Genomic DNA, 24,481 nt, shown 5'->3' with positions numbered 1-24,481 from the left:
ATGTATAAATGTCATTGGGTTGGTTAGTTCTACCTAACAAACTGAGTGATTCTTTAATAAAACTTGTTGGATTTTCTTCCAGTCTTCCATGAAATTCTGGAAGGCAGTCTTTCATCACTTTTGAGTCTAAATGTCCACTTGTATAAGGTAGAGTGACTGATGGTGGTACTATATTCCTCACTTGATCACTTACTTGTTCTTGTAACTTTAAAAATCTGGAGTCAACTTCTTGCTTAACCATGTCCATGTTATGCTTTACCCTGTTCAATTCATTTTCTACTGTTACCATCCGGATTTCTGACGTTTCCACGCCCTGTTCTATTTGGATGATCCTACCTTCAATTTTTTTAATACATTCCATGTTTCCAGTAATAGCAGTCATTTGGTCTGACAACTGAGATGTAATCATCAAGATCTTCTTCTCCACGTCGTGGTGAACGTCGGACATCTGGATGCCTAAGTTTTTTACCAAACTCATTACACTGACAAGCACCTCTCTGACACCTACTTCCTCATTGTCCGATGATAGTTGCTGCTCCACTTCTACGTAGAAGCTGTCAGTATCTCTATTTTCTTTCCTCAGATGGTCTTCCAGCCTCAGAGACAAATCTGTCTTTGATCCCCTTGTAGAAAGTCCAAAGCCATCAAGCTGTTCCTTTAGCTGAACTATGGTTAAATCCTTGAAAAATACTTTCATCTTCTTAATCTCAGCCTTCTTCTAATACTTCAGTCCTGTCACAGTCGCCAATTTAACGTATCACAGCGATTAAACCCAAGGAAAATATCACTTGACACGCTGTATTTTAATCTTAATCTTATTGTACATCCACTTCAAGATGGCTCCCTGCCTAACAATCTCTTATTTATCTTTCTTATCACCATAGCATCAAATCAGCAAAAAAAATCAAAACAAAAACAAACATGCTCACAGACAAATAAAACAAACAACAAATGAACTCAAAAACAGGAAACAAACTATACACATAGAAAAGTGATTCCGGTCATAAAAACACATGCATCAAATAAAAACACCTGCATCAAGTATGTGTCATCATGTGCGTTTAACAGAGGATAGTGTAATTACTTCCAATGTTGTGTTTAAAGAGGTCCTCTGACCTCAATTAGTACATGAACATTCCAATTAAATTTGTACTTAAGACCCTGCCTTTTTTTCTACATTTTAAAATTAGAAATGCGCCTATCCCTCTGTGGACCTGCATTATATTGAATTTTATATATTCTTAAGCTCATTAATTTATTAGAGAAACATTGCGATAACTCTGTTTTAACTGCAGATGCTAGTCTTTTTCTTTTCTAGGTTCTCTCTATTTGTTAACTTTCTTAGTAACGCACATAACTACAAAATTTGTGTCGCAGCGCCATCTCTGCATCAAACAATAAACTTAGGAATTCAACTTGATTTAAACATAATAACTTCAACACTTTCCCTTGTTAATTAAAGTTGAATTTAACGATATGAAGAATTACTGAAAAAACAAGAAATACTGAAAAACATACAATTACTGTCTCAACTAACAAAAGTAAGAAGTAATTGCTCATTGTCCTTTCTACTTCACATTAGCCCTGTTTTCACGGACAAGATCTTCAGACGTCTCTTTGGCAACGGTTTCGTCATGATATCAGCCACTTGATGTTCTGTGGAGATCTGTGGAACTTCAAGCTTGCCTTCTGTCACTTTCCCTCTGATGAAAAAATGCTTAATAGAAATATGTTTTGTCCTGCGATGAAACTCCGGCTTTTTTGCCAGTCTCACTGCTGCTGACTTGTCAACTTGAATGACTGGAACTTTTTTAAGTTAAATTATTCCTCTGAACAGTCTGCTAAGCCAAATTGCCTCTTTGGCTCCTTCATTTGCTGCGATGATCTCTGCTTCCGTTGTTGAAGTTGCTACAACAGCTTGTCGTTGGCTCATCCATGAAATCGCCCCTCCTGCATACCTAATGATGACTCCAGAGGTTGAACGACCCGTTGAAATGCATCCTCCAAAATCTGCATCACTGTAGACATCCAGAAAACCCTCATATACATTGCTTCGATATACTATTCCCAGATCCAATGTCCCTGCTATGTATCTGAAAACTCTCTTGACTCTTGCCACATCTGCTTGAGTTGGATTTTCGAGTGTCCTCGAAAGGAATACGACACTATAAGCCAAGTCTGGTCTTGTGCCAAGCATCAAATACATCAGTGCTCCAATGGCCTGTCTGTAAGGAAACCTTGGTGCCTCGCCATCTTTCCCTGATGTGGAAAGTTCTGCACCTTTCAGCATTGGGGTTGATACTGGCCTACATTCTGAAAAATTGAAGGGTTCTAAAATTTTTCTTGCGTATGCTCTTTGACTTATCTTAATGAACCTTTCTTCTTGTTGAATTTCAAGGCCCAGAAAATAGCTTGCTTGCTTTGAAATAATTTTGAACTCTTTCTTCAATTCTTCAATAAAATCTTCCATCTCTTGTATATTTGTTGCTGCCATCAAGCCATCATCTACATAGATCACTAGTATGATCTTCCTACCATTCATGTCTCGAATGTATAAACATGGATCAGCATCATTGGCCTTAAACCCATGTTGATGCAGGAATGATCCGAGTCGCTTATTCCAGCATCTGGGTGCTTGATTAAGTCCATAAATACTTCTCTTCAGCTGACAAACCTTACTTGTTCCATCTTCATATCCTTGAGGCTGTTTCATGAAAATGGTTTCTTCAAGTTCTCCGTAAAGGAATGCTGTCGACACGTCAAATTGTGTCAGGTGCATCTTCTTACTTGCTGCAATGCTTAGCATTGAGCGTATAGTCCCCATCTTCGCTACCGGACTGAAAGTTTCGCTATAATCGATGTCATGACGTTGACTGAATCCCTTAACAACCAATCTCCCCTTGTACTTGTCAATGCTACCGTCTGGATTTTTCTTGAGTCGAAATACCCGTTTACATGGAATTGCCTTTGCACCTGTTGGAAGCTCTGTCAAAATCCAGGTTTGATTCTCTTTCAATGAGGCAATTTCACGATCCATGATTCTACATCACTCATTGATGATTCTTTCTCAATGTCGATCTGTGACTCTTCTTGCTTCTTTTCCTCAAATTCGTCTCTAGGCCCGATATCTTTGAATGGTAGCTTGACTTCGTCCTTACATTTTTTAGTTCTCTCTTGGAATTTAACATCTCTGGACAGGATAACTCTGTGGTTAGTTGGAACGTAAACTCTGTATCGCTCATCTCCGTCATATCCTACTTGGAATCCTTTCTCTGCCTTCTTGTCCATCTTTCCCCTCTTTTGGGATGGAATGTGAACGTAGCAGGAAGATCCAATGATACGCAGATGTTTGATTTTTGGTTTCTTTCCCATCCACAGTTCATAAGGACTGACTCCATCTTCTGACGATTTTTCTGTTCTGTTAAGAATGTAAATGGCTGTTGTCACTAGCTCTGCCCATGTTGCATCAGGACATTCAACTTCACTGTTTGAGTGCTTGAAGGTCCTTGCCATCTCGACGATTGTTCTATTCTCACGGTCACTGCCGCCATTCTGCTGAGGTGTGTATGGCACTGTCAGTCTCTGTGTGATTCCACTCTCTGCTAGAATGTGCTTAATGTCTCACAATCAAATTCTCCTTCATTGTCACTGAGTAGCTCTTTAATGTTATGCCCAAGTGTCTTTGCATGTGCTAAGACCTGTTTTAACACAATTTTGACATCTGACTTTTGTTTAATTACGAAGCCATAACGAAACTTTGTGTAGCTATCCTTGAACCAAACTAGAAATCGTTTTTTACTAAAAGATTCGCAAAATGGGCCTACAACATCAGAAGAAAAAAGTTCTCCAGGTCTTGTTGCCTTTCTCCGAGTGCCAAACAGTACACGATGTGACTTGCCGAAAATGCAGGGCTCACAACATTCTTTCATCATCTTCATAGTGATACCCTACTCTTTCGTGATACAATTGCAGTACCGAACCATCAGCTACAGCAACATTTATGCCTTCTTCACTCTCTGGAAGAATCGCAGTTATCTCTGCTTTGAAGAGAGTTCCTCCGGCTTTTCTTGATCCACTAACAACGGTTTGGTTGTTCACTTGAAACCAACACCTCGTTGCCGTTGAGCAAAACTTGCTGTTCGTATATCTGTCATGAGCTGAAAGAGCAGAAAATAAGTTTTTCCGAAATTTCAGGAACGTACCAAACATCTCGTAGCTCCAATTGCAAAAGTTTGCCCTCCACTTCGGACAAAATCATTATAGTCCCTTTCCCAACAGCCTGAAGCTTCTCTTTGCCCGCTGCTTTAACTGAATTTGGACTCTTGAACTCCTTAAATTCACTAAAATACGCAAAAGAATTTGTTATGCGTTTTGTTGCTCCGTTGTCAATCCACCAATCTGTTGAATGCATCTCTGTTGCAAACACTTCGTTGCACTCTAGAGTTATTGCACATTTGGTGTCGACTTCATTGCTGTGTGCAACCTTTGTAATGTTCTTCTTTGCCCGTCTTCCATCTGCAATCGCTTCTCAAAATTCTTAACCCAATGCCCTTTCTTCTTGCAGTAGTTGCAACTGTCATTTCCTTTTGACCTCTTCCAACTTTGACTTGACCGTGGCTTTCCGCTCTTCACGAATAATGCGTCTCCTGCAGTGTCTCCTTCTGTGCTAGCGCTCTTCCTAAAATTTCACTCGTACATACACAACTGGGTGATCAGCTCTTCAGAAGTCTTTTCTTCATCTTTCAACAATAACATCCAGCTGGATCTGAAATTCTCGTATTCACCCGGTAAAATTTGCAAGACTTTACTGACTAAAATCAGGTCTGGCAGCGCATTTTCATTTTTGGCTTTCAAGCTGTTATTTAGCTCGAACCACAAATTTTTTAATCTCGCGGCATGAGTCGAAACATCCTCTCCATTAATCCAGCTAAACGCAAAAAACTCGGTACATATTTTGAACAGCTGGTCTTTGGATGACGCCTCGAAATTTGACTTTAATGCCTCCCACGCCTCTCGCGCTGTTTCTTTGTCCATGATTTTCTCATAAATTACGTCAGTCACTGAACTTGAAATGATTGACTTTGAGTAACTATTTGCCTTACGGAATAAATCGCTGACCTTCTTGTGCTCTTTGATTTCATCTTCCATAGCATTAGGCGACAGAGGCTCGGGTTTCACCAATTTTCCATCAATGGCATCTAGGGCTCCTTTGTTGTAATCTAACAAGTCCCGCAATTTCCTCTTCCAAATTGGCCAGTCCGCCTCTCCAGCCAGGGGTTTGATGTGCTTCGCCAAATCCATTCTTAAAGAACGCTGAATTAACGAGACTTCACAGCAAACTTTAACTCGACGTAATTATCACAATCTTGCTTGCAACTATTAAACATTAAACCTAGAGAAACATTACGATAACTCTGTTTTAACTGCAGATGCTAGTCTTTTTCTTTTCTAGGTTCTCTCTATTTGTTAACTTTCTTAGTAACGTACATAACTACAAAATTTGTGTCGCAGCGCCATCTCTGCATCAAACAATAAACTTAGGAATTCAACTTGATTTTAACATAATAACTTCAACGCATTGAAAAGAGCGGGCGCATCACGCTCGTAATGAGATTATTTTTGTGTGTACCAATTTGGCAGCATTGGAGTTGCTTCTTACTTCCGTTGCCATCATTTTGATGTTTACACTCGTTGCTTCTGACTGTGCACATTGAGTTGTGTCAACAGAGTGTTTTATTTTATTATGCAGGATACAGCAGATTGCTACTTATCTAGATCAAATGAATACATTATCTATCGAGCATAATCTGTAAAATGGAGGTTTGCCAAATCTAAAACAGACCTCAGCACCACTTAAAACCTCGTATTTATTTCATTTAAAGGGCCTGGTAATATTTAGTTGAATCATGCCAAGTAAAATATTGGGTTTGTGTCAATGTATGTGCAGAGTCTGCCTTCATTATTCTTCATTGTTATTTTTCCATTCTTATTATAGGCCCAAACCCTGCGTGAATTCGGAGGGACTGTTTTGGCTAATGCATGCGGGCCATGCATTGGTCAGTGGGACAGGAAAGACGTTAAGAAGGGAGAGAAGAACACGATTGTGACATCATATAACAGGAACTTCACCGGTCGTAATGATGCCAACCCAGCAACTCACGCATTTGTGACATCTCCTGAGCTGGTGACCGCCCTGTCCATTGCTGGCACCTTGAACTTTAACCCACAGACTGACAAACTAAAAGGAGCAGATGGTGAGTGAGATTAAATACACAAATGTTGGAATTTTTGACTTTGGTAATAAAACAGGTGTAGTCAACTTCATTTAAATGGAGCAATTTATTTCCTCAATGATTTCTTTTTGACTCTCAGAATTAAATTTTCTTGGAAATCTTCTATTGAAATAATTTGCAAATATCAATCTCAAATCCAAAATTCATCACTTAAATAAGCACAATTCTAATTGTATCTTTACTGGACTCTTCAGGCAAGGAATTCTTGTTAGATTCTCCCTTTGGTGATGAACTTCCCAAGAGTGGTTTTGATCCTGGTGTGGACACCTACCAAGCCCCACCATCTGATGGAAAGAACTTGAAAGTAGATGTTGATCCCAAGTCACAGCGATTGCAGCTTCTTGAACCATTTGATGTTTGGGATGGAAAAGATCTCACTGATCTTACTATCCTTATCAAGGTGAGGCTGTGCCCCTGAAGTTGATGATTGGATTTTACAGTAGGGTTTTCCTATCTATCAGGGTTCCCACTCAACCGTGAAAACCTTAAAACCGTGAATTAGCCGTGAATTTTGTCCACCGTGAAAAAACCTGGAAAAAGCCGTGAATTTCATTATTTAGGTAGAGTGGGAACCCTGTCTATTGACTGATGTTAATTTTTTATAATTCATCCATCATAATTGTGACCTAATGTCTTTTAGATAAGTAATTATAGAGTCTTAGTAGCCCACCTTTGAGTATGAAATGCCTTAAGACATAGACTTTTGGGCTGCTTGCTTTAATTTTTTCTCCTGTTAGTGAGTTCTTTCAGTGGGTCTTGTGTGTTAACGCTTTCACTTTATAATTGCATTTCTGCGATGAGACTTGAATGTTGGGGAAAAATTTATCAATTATTGCTGTAAAAGAATCTAGGTACAGGCTCACAAAGTGTCCTTTCTCTATTTATGTATGTTCAGTGAAGCCCGTTTAGAACAAAGGCTATTCTACTTCATTGTAGCTAAACTTACCTAGTTATGTGTGGGCCTGCTTTCTAAGCCTCAAATCATGTTTGGGAATGGCTGCATCTGTAAAGGATTTCTTCTTAGCTCCACTAACTCATATTGGCCTCACTGACCATCATGATTAAAACTTCTACAAGGTCAAAAAATTACCTATTAAGGATTGATATTATGTGGTAATGTGGCTATTGCATAACATGTGAAACGTCGAAAAGCATATAAAATCTTTCATTAATTTTCGCCTGAAAACTTAGACATTTATGATTTAAATTTTGACAGTAATACTTCATGGGATGTTTGCCTTGAATTATTTTTCATTTAATTCAGTCTTAATCAATTTTATGAACTACTATTATTTGTCAAAAATATTTCAGGTTAAAGGAAAGTGCACGACAGATCATATTTCTGCTGCTGGCCCATGGTTGAAATACCGAGGACATCTTGACAATATTTCAAACAACATGTTCATTGGGTAAGTTCCTAGTGTTTTTTGAGATAGATATTCCCTTGAGATAATGTGTATTGGTGTTAAAGTTATTTTTGTCATTTTGATTTCAATGTCTACTGTATCATTTTTAGAACCTCATATAGGGTAACTTAAGAGAAATCTCCCTATTTTGAAGTCATAGCTCTGGTTCCAAGCCCTCCCAATGGGCAATGCTGGAAAAACAAAGCCTTCTGTAACAAACCTCTTTGGTTGCGAAAACTCTGTACAACAAAATCTGCACTTGGGCCTAAAACTGGAAAAGTGTGCCTTTATGACAAATTAAAAAAAAAAGCATTTTGCAGTATAGGTAAATTTTTCCCTTGGATATTGAGGTAATAAGCAATGCGGAAGGTACTGTATCTTAACTGCTTAATTGAATTAGGATTGTAAAGGACGTGATGATACTGCTGCATTTTGTGGTGAATAATAGCAATTTTTTATCGTAGCTACAGAGATTTTTTTGGTCACTGGGAAGAGGTTGATAGTTTTGCTTGACTTACATCAAATAACATTCAGAATATGCATTGGGTTCCCTGTCGCCTGTGTACCACATGCATGGAGGGAAACCTTCTACAGCAAGATTAATTCTACTGGAGTTTCCCACCGGTTCATTACTTAGGTAGAAGAAGACCTGATCCAATCCAGGAAAAAATGCATTTCATTAGTTTGCTGAGAAAGAATTACAGTGGAACCCCGATCTATAGTTCCTGCATTGATCGTTTTCCCGCATTAATCGTTTTCCCGCTTTCATCGTTCGCCGCTCCTGGTCCCAAATTAAGTTCCATAAAGACAATGTAATTCCCCGAAGTATCATTTTCCCGCATTGATCGTTTGAAGATCGTGGTCCCGTCGTATAATTTTCCCGCATCCATCATTTGACAAATACATTTAATACATTTATAATACATAATACATTTTGGTGATTTCTGGCGGATCTCGATATCCTCGCAGCTGATTGTGAGCTTGTCGGCATTTTTTTTTTCGAAAACAGGGCATCAGGTTACAATTTACGAGTTATGCTACAAGTCTCACTTGTCAGAGTTGCTAACGAAGCGATGTCTTCTCAGGATATTTTGTTTCTTCCTACTAGTAATCCGAATTCATCTGCTCATCTGGCGCTACGCTCATTAGAAAAGAATGGGTGATTTTTATTAGTTTTACTTTTATTCGTCTTCGGACCATGGCCCTTCTGAAGAAACAAGTGAGAACTTTAAAATATGGACTGAAAATAATGGAAGACAAAGAAAAGAATCCAGGCTAGAAGCGCGTGAATATTGCAGAACGCCTCGGGTTGTCCGTTAGCACATGACGGCAGGGGTGGGAGTAGAGCAAGATACCTGGTGAAAATAAAAGTGGGATGAAGGGCATGCCGCTGACCATTAATGCAACATTGTTAACGCTTTGCACATTGCCTTAAATCATATTAAAAATGTAATTGCTAGAAAGGAACATTTCAAATAATGAAATATTTTTGGCCTTTTTGATCCATCTCACAACCAATCACTGCGTCAGCGAAAGCAGCTGTTTTAGGCATAACATGCACATTGCTCTCGTAAATACATGTACTTGAAATGGCGTTTGATGGTTAAGAATTTTTAAATCTGACAGAAATCCATAATAGCAGTGAAAATGCCGAGTGGAGTGCAAACATTTTTTAGCAAGGTTCCTTTAGGATATTTGAAAGAGATATAAGTCAAATCAATAATATGACCTAAGTGGTTCGATAAAGTATTAATAATCCTGTAATCGGCTAAAATCTTGTTTGAATCCAATAATAAAATTCATAATTCGCAAAAAAATCCAGTGTTTCCTGGGACATAGGCAACGTGGTCTAACATTCCTGCATTGATCGTTTTCCTGCATTCATCATTTTTTCATCCATCCCCCTGAATAACGATAGATCGAGGTTCCCTGTATTATAAATTCTAATTCGATATTCTATGGCCGGCAATAAGAGTTGACCCTACTCATCCGTGCCTTCTTAACAAGAGGCCCCTGCATGCGTTTCTAAGTGGACCCTAGTGGTGGTGGGTCAAGTTCTCTGAGAAGACATCGATGATAGTATGGCTCCAATTCTTCTCTCTGGGTGTGTAGTGGGACCTAAGCACAAAACTGATAAATGTCCGATAATTTTTTAGCAGATTGTTGGGACAATGGCTCAAGGTAAATTAAGGAATAAAAATCGGTTTTGTCGGCCAGGTCGTGTTGGTACGTTAACCCTTTTGAGACGGTGGAGTTTTCTCCTTAGCATGACTGCTGTACTGAGCCCCAAGAGACTCTCTATCCCCTCTGTAAGGAGCATTTTTTCAGGACATTCGTTAAGAAGGGTCTTGCAGATAATCTCACACTCTCAGCACAACCTTTTTCAACCCTACCTAGTGGGGACCCCGAATTTAATCAGACTCCGAGGGTAGTTAGGCTTTCTCCTTTCGGTGTTTATAAACCAACCAGTGGCGTTGGTCCGTGGTCAATCATGCTTTGTTTGTATAAATTAGCTATATGGATAATTGTTGCTTGAACGTAAATTGCAAACTTTGAATTGAATTCCTCATTTTATTCTGAGAATGTCAAATTTTGAACGTAGCTATATCGTCAATATTAACACATTTAATGAACAACAATTTCCATGTTGATGTTTTTACTGAAATCAAGATATAAGTTAATATTTATTGTAGAATTTCGTTTAAAAATTGTAAACGCTGCTCAAAAGACAAAGAATTCAATTATTAGTTAATATTTCTTGAGAAAAGAAATACATTTTTGTTTCGAAAACTGACTGAATGAACAATTGAATGATCATGGTCCCATACCATAAAGAGGGGTAATATAAGATGAAGGGTCCAGGTACGTGCTCCCAGATTTCGAGGGTACGGCCCAAGTCCCACTTTTTTGGGTCCCGAAACTAAGACTGCGAACCGCGAATGTCATGAAAGGGGGAGAGCAAGGAAATGCATATTTTTGGCATTCGTTCGCCTGCATAGAAAAATCTCTGATGAAAATTTGCAGCTTTCGTCTGCTGGGTCAAGAAATGTCCTGCCGCATACACCCATGTCTCGTATAGCGCAAGGGATGCGTTCCTTGGGGTCTTTGCGCTATACGAATTTGCGTTATACGAGAGCGTTTTAACATAGGGAAGATAGGGATGCGTTCCTGGTAGCATAGGTCTTTGGTATTGAATTTCCTCTAAAACATCTATATTCCCATAAAAAGCCTTAGAAAACATTATTTATATAAATATTTATAGTTTAAAACATTTTTAAAGATAGTATTCACGCATTCAAAGACTTTTATTCACGTTAAAAAAAATTCTTACGTGCTTTCGAAATTCCATCCTGTCGTGCGGGTGGGCTAACATCTGCTATCTCAGGGGATCGTAATGCGTTGCCGGCAGTTGACGATTTTTAAAACTAGTCTAAAAACAACTGTTGTGTCACCCAGGCCCTTTTGTAGCTCATCGAAATGACAGGAAAATGCTACTTTAAATGTCATTTCATAGCTAGCGGAGTTTATGAATGATAAATCATTTTAATTTGAAGTCCTCCGAGTCATTAGCAGCAACGTGAAACAGTCTTTAAATGCCTTGAAACCTGACCCAGGTTTTCCTTCCCTGAAAATGAATGAACGAGAATGCATTCTTTTCCAAAAGAATATCGTCTCGTCAACACTAGATCTAGTTGAGGGGGAAAGGAGCCACTTTCAATAACAGCTTGGAGTTCATCAGAAAATGTTGTGGTGGCTGCGCTATCAACACTTGCAGATTCACCTGATATCGCCGCACTGAAAATACCTGCTTGCCGTTTAAATTCTGGAACCAACCGCTTTCACTAAATGTCTCGGAGCGATTACCACTCTCGTCTTTTTGTACTGATTCACCATGAATTTTCCGTATGTGTAGACCGCTTGGTTGAAGTTGGTGCGGCTGAGGCCACTGATATTTTAGCTTCGTCTAATAAGGCATCGTGAGTTTAAACTTCCGCGCAATATCACTTTGACGCTCTCCATTTTCAAAGCAATTGACCTCTCTCAAGTCCTCTTCTAGGTTTATGGTTTTTCTTGATAAATTCTTGATTTTTCTACACGCATTCCTATTTTTTGCCATATTCTCTTGGTTTTTACTCTGTATGGCTCTATCTAAATCACCTTCTTCTGCTGAACTGTATTCCTGAGACGCAGAAGGCCTATGACTGCGGGGAGGGAACGAAGCCATTGTGTTTGAGACTCTATAGCGGACCCTTTTATGTGTTGATGCTATTCATGCGCAACTCGGCCACCGCTCCATTTCTCCCCCGTGAATACCGATGACCTTGAAGGCTTTAGCGTAGACCCTCTACCTGGAAGTCAATCGCCCGGTAACCTACGACGGCAAAAATACGTCTCAAACCGTATTGCTGAAAAAAAACTCATTTCCACTAGCCCCACGCTTAATTAACGATCTAAATTATTTTTTATCATTCTGTTAAGGAGACGAGATAAATCTTCGGTAGGCCAGCTATCTGGACCCAATGACGAGTAATACTTTTGGCAATTGCACAGCAATGAATTTCGATTAATATATAAACAAAAAAGAAGATTTGAGGCAAGAAATAATATTAATATGCGTAAATTGATAGAAATTACGTGTGTACTTAGCGCAAGTTCACGTTTTATCACAAGAGCGTTTAAAATTTTTGATTAGGCTACACTGCGTTGCTATGTTTCCCCGAGGAACGAATTTGCGCTATATCGAAATTGCGCTAATCGAAATTGCGCTATACGAGACATGGGTGTATTTTAGTCATTCATAGGGAAAAGGTTAATTATTGCTACAAATACTCTCATATCAAGCCAGAATTGGAACCGCATTATATTCTATAGTTTTTTAATTACTTCATAAGCTGTCTGTACAAGATAGTGATAAGTATGGGCAAATATAATCGTTGACATGGGAACTTAAGTTGCTCCATCAAGGTTCGTCATTAGCTTTTACTTTCTGTAAATGAGTTGATTATTTGGCAAATAGCGACATGAAAAGATGTTTTGTATGGTTATACATAAGTGAGGTATTGGTTTTTCAAAATCATACTAAGTGCCAAAGGTGAAAAATATTAATATATATTCACAGAAACAAGGTGTATGTATACCACTATATTGACTTCAGCCAATTTTATTATTTAACTTCATGTGCATAATGCTGTTGTACATATTATTACCTTTCTGCAGTGTTTCTGTACATTTTAAACTGGTTTGTGTAAGCTAATCTCACTTAAAATCCATTATTATGTAGATTCTTTTATTGAGTTGATCAGCTGACAAAATTAGGCCACCATGTTTTTGTAGGGTGTAGGGCTGTTTCGGGTATCCTCCATCAAGTTTAGTTCCTAAAATGGCCATATTTAGGGCTTGTTGTGGTGCATGTATGGCAAGATTGGTTTATATAGGCGCTGATGACGTATCTAGGGTAAGTTGGCCTTACAGGGTCGACTGAGAAGACAGCCCTATATTCACTTCAGTAATATTTTTCTGGTCCTAGCAAAGTCATTGTATGGAGGTTTTACTGTATATGTATAGGAAAAATAAAGCCACATTAGTAGCATAATTTATAAGGAGAATAAAAAAATGTAAGCTGCCCATGTAGTTTTAATTACACATTGCATTGCCTGGTATTTATTTTTCAAGCTGTAATTCAGAAAAAAATACTTAAGAACTTGTTACTCATTGGCTGCTATTATGGATGGAATAGCATTATGCTATTCTTCATTATTGCAACCGATGTTGCTATAATATAGCGTATTGCAACGCCTATGCTATTTGGTATTACGAACGGTTGCAATTCGTGTTTTTACTACACCGGAAGACGTAATTCTCAGAATAGCATAGGCCCGTTGCTATTTACTATTATGAACGGCGAATTGCAACCGGTAGGCTTGCTATAATATTACGCGGTCTTCGATGCCGAGCAATTCGGTATTGCAACCAGAAAACGTGCGCATTGCGATGTCGAATTGTTTTTCTGAGGTTAAAGTAACCTAATCAAGCATTGAAAAATGGAATAATAGCCAAAAATAAAATGATATCAGCTTTATTTTAATTAAATAATAGTAGCACAAGTGATGAATATTTAACTAGTTAAGTGATTTGGTTAGGAATTAACATTCGAGCTTAATATATGAAGCACAAGCTTGCTTCATCGACAGTACGAAAACAATAACAATTAATGCAAAGAATTACTACCATTAGCCCAAATTTTACGTGTTTTATTCATATTTACAATTCATAATTTTATTTCATCACTTGACTTGCTACTAAAAATATCCTCAATGTAGGCTATCAGGTCGATTTTTGAAAAATTTCAAGCTTGTGTTAACACACTAACTCGCCAAATATATTAATAGTTATAGCTTTCAATGAAAACCATATATTACCATAATAATACCATATACTTTGATCAGCCGTTCATTTCCTCAATTGGACAGTATATACAAATACATGCAACGAGTCGAAATTGTTTTCCCCACTATTCGCTGCCTTCTACAATTAAAACTAAAAATTTACTAAATTATAAACACGGGCAGTCGACTTGAATTACTTGCTTGAAAACAAAGGATTTCTCCGAACACCAATAAAGTTTCCGAACAAATATGATTCACCACAAACGTTTAATGGAATATCCATGCACTACATCATTAATGCAATATATATCATGTGGAATTGAATACAAATTGTTTCCTCTATAGACAAGTAAGTTTATCACACAATTAAGTTTCAGTTTATCGGCACAGTTCAGGGTCTATCAAAAATTTCAGTGAGCACATAATAAAATCAGCTGATACGAAAACAATGATAACTGACACAACAGCACTTTCCACACGATTCACTATTGCTAGATTCACTTTTTCACAGCTGTTCCATCCATCCTCAAATTCACCATCACCTCCCTCTGCTTTTTCCAAATATGCAGCTGAAATATCGATACTATTCCATCATAATACATGAAAGCACAGCTGTGACGTTGCCACCTACTTCATTTCCTAAACAGAGAATGAACACTGAAATTAGGGAGTCATATAATATATAGATAACATTAGAAACGAAAGCTTCTAGTTCATACAGTAAAACGATATCGTCACGAGCAATACAATAAAAGTTGATACATATTAATTCTGATATGCAACAAACAGACTTCGAAGCCTAACACATTTACGAAGAAAATCAAACATATTTAGCTTTCAATGATTATTTCGCATAGCATATATCTCACGGTAAAGGACCGATCGGATATAGGTAAATCATTGAATATTTATGTCCGATAAATCATCATTATAACAACGAAATTATGACCTAACCCACCTGTCTGAAGCCATTGGGAAATTATCACAAACACAACAAACAGCTGATTTCTTAAATGAGATTTTCAAAGCGTATTATATATTTCCAAGGTTTAATATAATTTTTAAATGTAAATAAAGCAATTATTTATAATTTCAAGTCAATATTCCGTAAAATACAGAAAAATATATAAAATATCTTCTCCCTCATTGGTTACGCAAACTGTTCAGAAAGTTTTTCATACGGGAAGAGGCGGAGCTTCCAAATAGCTCGCGCAAGGAATAGCATGCTGCTATTCCGAACAAAATTATTACTACGCTTCATTCATAATACGGGGTCGTTGCTATAATGACCCGCAGAATAGCGTATGCTATTTTTTGCAACGCTTATCCATAATAGCAGCCATTGACATTTTTTCAAAATTTCCCAAAACTCTTAATTTCCCATTAAGTAGACGTCTTATAACTCTGTTTAGTTTGTTCCTTCTGTTTTGGTATCACCTGCTTGGTGTCTGATACTGTAGTCTTTTTAGACTTTCTTTGAATGAAGTGATCCTTTTTTTATAGTGCTGTGAATGCTGATAACAATGAAATGAACAAAGTCAAGAATCAGTTGACTGGAGAATGGGGTGGTGTACCTGATGTGGCTCGTGCCTACAAGGCGAAAGGAATCAGATGGTGTGCTGTGGGAGATGAAAACTACGGTATGTGCTCAATTATTCCCTCTCAAAGTGACTTTGCCAATGATATAAAGTTCAAGTTTATACTCATTCCAAAAGGATAATTTGAAAATTAGACTTGATTCCATTGTATGACTCAGAACCCTGCAGTGTGATTAAATTGTTCATTAAAACTTACCTTGTCAATCACAATTTGAGCTAAGATCGCCCTCACACAATAAGCCATTACTGTGGGTTCTTGTTTAGCAACATGCCCAGCTCCTGTAAAATGAAATGTTCGGCAGAATGACTTTCAACAAATAACTAAATCTCATTGACATTTTTGTAAATGTGTAGGATAAAGACTAATATAATTTAGAGGAGATTCTATTTCTCCCATAGTTTAAAATATGGATGAAATAAATATATACAGTGCAACCTCGATATAACGACACCCCACGGTGCACTAATAAACACTCGCTATAGCGAATTGTCGCTTTACCGGAGGTGGAGCAAATAATAGCCAATATACCTGTTGCGAACAGATATACAGGAACAGGAGTGGTGCGGCGACAGATAAACATCTATCCGATAAACGTAAGCATAAATCCAGACGAAAGGCGATGTTTTTTTGCATCACTAAATTTCCTTACTCAAATAACGAGTAACTATTCAAACAATTTATAAGCGCCGCACTGAATAAAAATCATGCAAAGCATTGTTTCGTCAATCATTGTATTTATCGAACTACAGTTTACCACATAAATTTGAGACTGAGCACTCCATTAACTTCATTTCTAACAGATCGCTCGCAATTACAGAGGTTAAGGAGTCTTGATGAAAGTCTTCCGGCGGTGAAACCCTCGCTATGGCGAGAGCCAACGCCGAAAGGGTCTCGTAAAAACGAATTTTTTAACACGCTTATTATAGGGTCAATTGACGGTGCATCGGCTATCTCTCGTAATAGCGGGGGTGTCGCTATAGCCCGTACTCGCTTTAACGAGGTTCCACTGTAGAAGACTCATTCTAAATGTTTTTACATGCCCTAAACTTGGCTTTCACCATAAATAACTGTATGGAGAATTGTGTTGTTTATCATTTGTATTTAATGTTGAAATGAAGCTTTTTCCATTTATGCCGAATTTACTTGTCTTAAAAATGCCTACTTGTTTTTAGCGTTGAAGTTTGAGAAAAACAATTTTGGGCTTTATTTTTTATTTTATCATAATTTCTTGGGGATTGTAGTGTGTATTTCTGGTCATTCTCCAAGCCCTCCACCTGAATCATGTAACTTTAGGATGCAATTATATTAAGCACACACCTCAAAGGTTAATATTTACAAGAGCATGGCTTTCCTTGGAGTTGGGTCAAGGAGTTCCTTGGCCAATCCTTTGTGGAAGCCATTCATTTATCTTGGACTATGGCAATTTTTTTACTGCAGTATTTTCTGTGATTGATTCTTTCTAAAACCTGTTAAATAAACTGTTAGTGGTTTTAAATATTTGCAATATGGAAAGTAGAGCAGGTATGTTCTGTGGGTAAACTTTTCACAGGAATTGCACGAGGCTAAAACTTTATTTCTGCTGATGTTGGATAATTCGCTAGGAAAGCATCAAATCTTATCTCAGTTATGTTGTGATTTTAAGTAAGAGGTGCACCCTCAATTCAAGCTATGATTAATGGGTAAAAAAAGGTTCTCATTATTCATAAGTTCTGTGTTCAGGAGCTATGCTGAAGTCTTTTTATTTATTTAATCTATAATTGTTGAAACAGGTGAAGGAAGCAGTAGGGAGCATGCTGCTTTGGAACCCCGCCACCTTGGAGGTCGTGCCATTATTGTGAAGTCATTTGCCCGTATCCATGAGACCAACCTGAAGAAGCAAGGACTTTTGCCTTTGACCTTTGATAATCCTGCTGACTATGATAAAATTCAGCCCACCGACAAAATTTCTTTGCTTGGACTGGCTCAATTGGCTCCTGGAAAGGTAATAGCATAATAATAGAGTTGAAGTCTTTTAGATAAAGTTACATTTCTTTTTTACTGGGGAAAATAGGCTAATATTTCTTTAATTTGATTGAGCCCTTATGTTGATAAATAACTATTAGTGTTACTTTTATTGTTGCTCTTTCATTGCTTTAAAATGGTTTGAATCATGCATACTCACTTGTAAGGAAAGTCATTTTAGTCTTGTAGTATAATTAAATTTAGTTTTTACCTTCCACAAAAGGTAAACATTTCTTTCAGTCTAGTGTACCTAAAATGTAGTTCTTCTAACAGGCTTTCAATTTCATTTTAACACTATCATCTTAATTGGTTATTTCTATCTGTGATTACATGAATAAGTTTAAAATTCTTATGTGATGCAAATTTATCTGAGCTCCATATGAAATCAACCGAAGCTTTCTCCTAATTTTTCTGAATGTTGCCTTGAAGATTTCAATTGATAGCTGAATGAGCTTCAGGACGATGGAATTAGGTCCTTAAATGGATAATTAAGGAGGAACCTGCACTTCGAAATACTGCTTTCATTAGTTAGATAAACTCGATAACAACGAGTTAAAATCGCTAAATTAGTCATTCATAAAAATTAAAAGTAATGCTAAATCAATCAAAATAGCTGTACAATGCATGAATTTTACTTAAAATGGAATAATCTAGTGATATGAAGAATGGCTGTTATATTGACTCTTAGGTATCGGAAGAATTTAAATACTTTCTCTGGAAATACAGTAAAGCTTTATAACTACATCATTTGTGATGAATAAAATGAACTTAACTAATGAGACCTTTTGCTCTGTTAATTTCAACCTAATTTGGAAAAATGGTTTATTTATAATTGCTGACCACCTACTTGACAACGCTGCCAACATATCGTAGTTTCACAGCGGTTGAGCCCCTTTGTTTGTTTACGTTACCTCGTAGAGTTACGTTGCATTGTGACAATATTACTCGTTTTATTATCCCTTTTACTTAGCCTTAAGTTATTAAATATACCTTTGGGCTGAAGTGATGGCGTCTTTATGCCGATTTAAAGGCAAATTTGTGTCTGAAGGTAAAGGTAAGAGCTTGGATTATTTGAGGAAACGAAATGTGGCCGAAAGTGAATCCATCAATTCCATCGAAGCGATTTCAACGAGTGCATCTGTTGAAGGATACCGAATCGTTTACGTGCATTTTCAATTTCTTAAGAAATTTTTGCAATATTTCCCAACATAAAGTGTCCATCATTGTTTAAATAATCAATGTTTATGTCTTGATTTATGAAGATTAAAGTCCTTGTCGAATGACTGACACAAAGTTCTTTAATGTTTATTTCTTTGTAGATTTTCCATTCAATAGCCTCATCCATACTATTAATAAGGAGTTGATTAGTGAAAATTAGAAACTAATGTGTCAGTTATAACCCAAATGTAATTCGAATCATTAGTATCAGGATAATTAAATAATACTTGTTCCTAGTGCCGAAGTTTCAGTAAATTTGGAAGGCTGGCATTGCAACTTCTACGGACTCACTTATGTCAGCTGCCATCGATTGTTCAGGAATGCATCCTAATTTTTATCCTCCTGCAATGACTTCATGAATAGGTAAATGTATTTACTGTTGTTTTTTCAAATTATGCTAATTGGACCTTTGGAAAACGTATCAAAGTAAATTGTTTGGTCAGTGAAAAAGGAAGTACTCTTGTCTATTTTATTTTATACTTTCGAAGAATTACATGGGTGAGTATTTGATTAATTAGTACGTTCGCGAAGTTGTATTTCCAAATACAGTAAAACCTCTTTACATCGTAATGGAGGGGACCAAAATTTGGGCAATTTGATGTATGGAGGTTCACTATAGAGAGGTTTTAGTGGAAGGCACCATTTTTTCATATCCTTGGGAAATGAAAGGTGCTACTGTCTTTTTAATCATTAAATAACTATATTTAAACATATATGCATGCATAAGTGAACATATATTTACAGTTATACATTAGGAAAAGGATTACACAAAGGTAAAGTAACTAGTTAAAGAGGCCTTTTTAGAAAATAAATTAGTTATTGGTTTTGCTTAAAATTTTTTTCAAACTCTTTTGAAATAATGTTTTCAATTACATGAGCACTTTTTAATGTCATTTTCACTATAAATAAATCACTAGCTGTTTTCGTTAATGCCTTTTGACCAAAGAAATTATTCAATTTACTAATAGTGTTCGGAGGAAAGTACAATAGTTTTATATTTCTCAACATAATTTCTTCATCCCTTTTATTTCACTGCCTGAGTGTTTTAATTGTGCAGCCTAGATAGACAGTTTCTTATGTTTTTCCTTGGTTGTTTAAAATAGATGTCAGGGTGAATGATGGCTTTCCAAAGGTCACTGCTACATCATCCTTCTGCCAGCCCTCGTTGATGGCTAGAGAAATAGCTAATTATGTGGTAATGTCAAGTAGTCGCCTTCTTTTATTTCTCGAATCCATCATCAGCCTATGATTAATTAAGTAATTTTTATATTTTATGGGCAATAATTGAAAATACTCCTGATAATATCTTTTAGAGAACTGATTTATCATTCTTATAACATGTGACTTGTTAAAAATTATAAAAATATAAATAAACATGTCACTACTGCAAAAAATAGACAAGAAATTGAGCACAATTTTGAAAATTTCATTGAATTCTCTCTCTCCAAAATATAATGCAAGTAGTGTTCCGAAGAAAAAATCTGTCAGGGGCACACAAAAATGCTAGGTCTGCGAAAGGACGTGATTTCCCGGCGAGAATGCTGGGCGAACTACTTTAGAATGCGGCCGCGACTGTAAGAAATTTCCTTGCCCTACCGCATATCAGCTAATTAGCTGTCTCCTTCACCTAGCATTGTCGCGCATGGATTGATGTTCGTCAGTATTGGTAGAAATTGACATCCCGGACTCCCGATTGGAGAGACAGATTTTGCGGCATAAATACGCAGGCAAGACATATGTCGCTAAGCGCAATAAATTATAAACTACGATCGTTCACGAAAGCATCAAAAAAATTACCAAGGCGGTAGTAAGAAAGTGCTACACCGGGAAATGTGGGAATGAAATAATTGCAAAATTGTATTTGATTTATTTCAAGTCGCAGTATATTCATGAAATATTTTCATTTTAGAAGCAGAAGTAGCAATGCGGTCGAGTAATTCTGTCTCCATGGATGAGAGTGAAGTTGGTTGAAATATTTCCGCCAGCAAGTGATTATAAGCTGCGCTGGTCGCCTCTTTTATTAACTGAACATTGTATGTAGGCACTTACAAGAAAATAAAGCCATAAGTAAATGAAAGCGATTGCTATCGCAAGATTTTGACCATGATTTGAGAGAAAACAATGTCTTCTGTCATCATCATCATTAACTGCCACTTAATATGATTAGGAGAGTTGGATGCCTTTTTCTTATTTACTGTTAGGTATGCTCTCATACGGAACAAAATGGCCCAAAATAATGGTTAACGTGAAAATTATTAAAGGTGTATAAGAAAAAAATAAGCGTGAAACATTTATCGCTGATAATGTCATTCCATGTTCGTTATCGCAGCTGCATTGATGGTCTCTAGTTGTCTCGGTACGAAATGCGGAGGTAGTTCGGCCGTCTCGGGGTGTCTCGTTGCTATGATATATAGAGGTTTTACGATATAAAGAGGTTCACTATAGAGAGGTTTGCCTATAAATTTACATGTAAAACTGACGGGACCAGAGGGTTGGTATGATGTATAGAGGTTTTCGATGTAGAGAGGTTCACTACATAGAGGTTTTACTGTACTACATAGTCGGTACCCAACGGCAATATGCTTGTCTCGTGGTATATTCATTTACCTGTACACCTTATTCTAGACATTTAATATCAATTAAACTGATGATTAAATACATAATGCGCTAGATTTTCTACTTTACGCTTAGAACTTCTATTAAAATAAGTATTTTCTACAAGTTGAAAACGATGCATATTTTTCGAAATAAACGTGAAAAAATTTGAAGTAGTATTCAGAAGAACAGATAAACTATCGCAAGTCTCATTATATTCTATCATTTTCGCTTTTGAAGCGATACGCCGACAATTTCAAGGGATGTATTGAATTTCGGTCATGATTATTCGCATGTTTAATAAAATGTAGTCGCATATAGGAATTACTTTAACAACCAGCACTGATAAATTTCATACTTCGGTGTATAGCACGTTTCGAGATGAACTGAATATTCGTTTAATGAATACGTATAAAAATGACTCCGAAAAATCCAATTCACTGAATTTATGCAGCGGTCGACAGGTGCAATATCGCTCTTCATAGTTAACCTCCGTATATTTGCAACGTTGCCACTACCTCCGCCGCATAATGGCTGCTCGCTCTGCAGAAAACCGGAAGTATGTTCTTTAAACTTAAATACTGGCGCTAACATACCGGTAACCCCTTCTAAAAAAATACATATATTAAGCATCGATGTCTATTCTATGCTGTGCTAATTTTTCAACGATAAATTTCGGGCCAAATTTGAGATAAAAAATGTTTTACAAGGGAAGGTCATCATTCTCCCATAAAGACAATGTATTTCAAGGTGGAAATCCGTCATTTTCAAATCCATAAATCTTTCTTAAATGGCCGGTGACATAGTAATATTTTTTCACTATTCGATAGAAAAAATAATGAGCAACAACATATGTCAAAATAAGGGGAGGTTTTCGGGCATGTTTGAAATGATGGTTCCTCCTTAAAGCTGAGTATAAGGAGTAATGGTTTGTGTATTAGAATGAAAGAGTGGAGGTAACCAGGGGAAGTTATTTTTTATGTTGTGGTGAAATTTATAATAATTATTGCAAAAACTTGGAAATTTTTAACAACCTGACTAGTGGAGGAATGATTATTCAATGATTAAATATTTGAAGGATCATGCTTATACCACATCTCAATGCTTTTTGACTTGTTGAAAGAAGGTCTTTAATCCTTAAAAAATTGTTTCACTTTTCTTATTGAAGAACTTTCATAAACATTATTAATTTGATAAAGAGACTTTTTTATTCTATTGAATGAATTTTATGTATCACTATGTTTGCCATTTATTGGTTATTGTGGCAAGTGCATGGTGCATTATATCTTGTAAGCCCACTCTATGTCAAATAAAAAATGTGTAAATTTCCCAGATGATTTTAATAACAACCAGTTCCGTCGCTGCACCACATCATCACGTGCAAATATAGGATATAGGGAGAGTATACTATGATGTTGCACATTAACGAAACTGTTTGTTGTTGAAATCATATGTGAAATTTACAGGTTTTTTTTTTATTAAAAATGAAGCAATGTCATGCCTCAAACAATCAATCCCACTCTATGTATTTTTCCTGACATATCAGTATTACTGCTACAGTGACTCTCATTATTATGAAGTTCATGGGACCAAAAAACCGGAGGTTCGTAATAGCGAAGTTCATATGAATGTTTCTTTTAGGAATCATCGAAAAAAAACAGTATATAAGAAACGCTATTAAAGTGTGCGCAAATGTATATAAACAGGAAAATTTGTTTCAGTTTCTCAATAGAAGAATGTGGCATAAAGCAATCGAGGGTTGATATCTTCCCGAATACAGTAAGTCCTCGATATAAGAACTAGATGCATTCCAAGACCTTGTTCGTAAGTTGATAAACCTAAAGTCCAGCTGCTGAGAGTTGTCTGATGACAGGCAGAATGGTCTAGGGTGGGGTAGGGGGCAAGGTTGCTAGGTAAGAAAGGGAAATGCCTACTTCACTTGTAAACAAAAGGGCCCCGTGAAGAAAGGAGCCGGAAGGGACGACAAGTGGGAAGGACCCAAAGGAAGAATCACTTGTTTTGGTGATTAGAAGAAAGGGCTTGTTTTGGTGGATCATTTCGGTGCTGAATATGCATTTGACAACATTGTATGACTAGGCAAGGGTGTGAGGTGTGTTTCGGGAGAGAGGGGGGTTTCGGGCGTTGCGCTCGGGGTTTTCCGCCCCTCCTATTGTGCTGTCATCCAACAACTCTCGCCGGCCGAACTGTATGAAAGGAATCGAGGAGTAAAGTTATCCTTCAGAATGCAACACTGCATCACAATTGTGCACTAACCTGATCTGATATTGTGACGGACTGATTGATCTAGCTGGGTGTGCGACGCATCCGGAGCCGAAAAAAATAGCTCCCCACAGTGAGGAAGAACGGGTGAAACGCTGAATATTTCCTAAATTCACACCGGATTCAATGATACTTCGTTCAGTTTATGCCCCAAGTGCGAGTTCCTCTACGCCACACCGCATAGCATCGGCCAAACCGAAGGGCACCAAATTTGAAATTTTTTATGTTCGTATCTCTGAAAGTTCAAAAATCGAATGTGTGTAGGAAGAGGACTAACTGTACGTCCAATTTACGAGCAGTTAGGAGTGGGTCACCATGCCTCCGCTGGAATGAAGCTTATTATATGATGTTCCTGGTATACTGACGAAAGAACCATAATTGACGCTCTTGGGCATAGTACACAAGAAGAAGTTAAACGTGGCACGATTATTAAAACTTAACGTAGTGTATATCCACCTAAATGCCATTGGTTATTGGTGGAACTTCGTAATAAAGTTCATTTTGTAACCGCCGGGACCAGGACTAAGGTTCGTAATTTCGTAAAAACAAAAATTTTGTAATAATGTTTCTTTCACTATAGCTCTGATAGGCCTTTTCGTCGGGACCAGCTATTTGCTTCGTAATAATGTTGTTTGTATTAACGAGTCTACTGTATTTTATTTCTTCAGCAAAAATTCACATGAAAGATGACTTCTATTGTGAT

The 24,481-nt window shown here is 37.2% G+C and overlaps 1 protein-coding gene across 1 annotated transcript in view; it reads left to right on the top strand.

Annotated features, from left to right (window-relative positions):
• LOC124170438 (aconitate hydratase, mitochondrial-like) overlaps positions 1 to 24,481 on the top strand; it is a 37,745-nt gene that overhangs the window by 12,542 nt on the left and 722 nt on the right. Inside the window, exons 10-14 of the mRNA XM_046549162.1 lie at positions 5,996 to 6,254; positions 6,488 to 6,693; positions 7,605 to 7,702; positions 15,589 to 15,725; positions 17,454 to 17,665. Of these exons, the coding sequence (XP_046405118.1) occupies positions 5,996 to 6,254; positions 6,488 to 6,693; positions 7,605 to 7,702; positions 15,589 to 15,725; positions 17,454 to 17,665 (912 nt within the window). The remainder of the gene's footprint in view (positions 1 to 5,995; positions 6,255 to 6,487; positions 6,694 to 7,604; positions 7,703 to 15,588; positions 15,726 to 17,453; positions 17,666 to 24,481) is intronic.

Source organism: Ischnura elegans, chromosome 1, assembly GCF_921293095.1.
Source record: "Ischnura elegans chromosome 1, ioIscEleg1.1, whole genome shotgun sequence".
In the NCBI taxonomy this organism is placed as follows: domain Eukaryota; kingdom Metazoa; phylum Arthropoda; class Insecta; order Odonata; family Coenagrionidae; genus Ischnura; species Ischnura elegans.
Note: the sequence above shows the minus strand (reverse complement) of the source record. Positions and strands in the feature narration are given on the sequence as shown.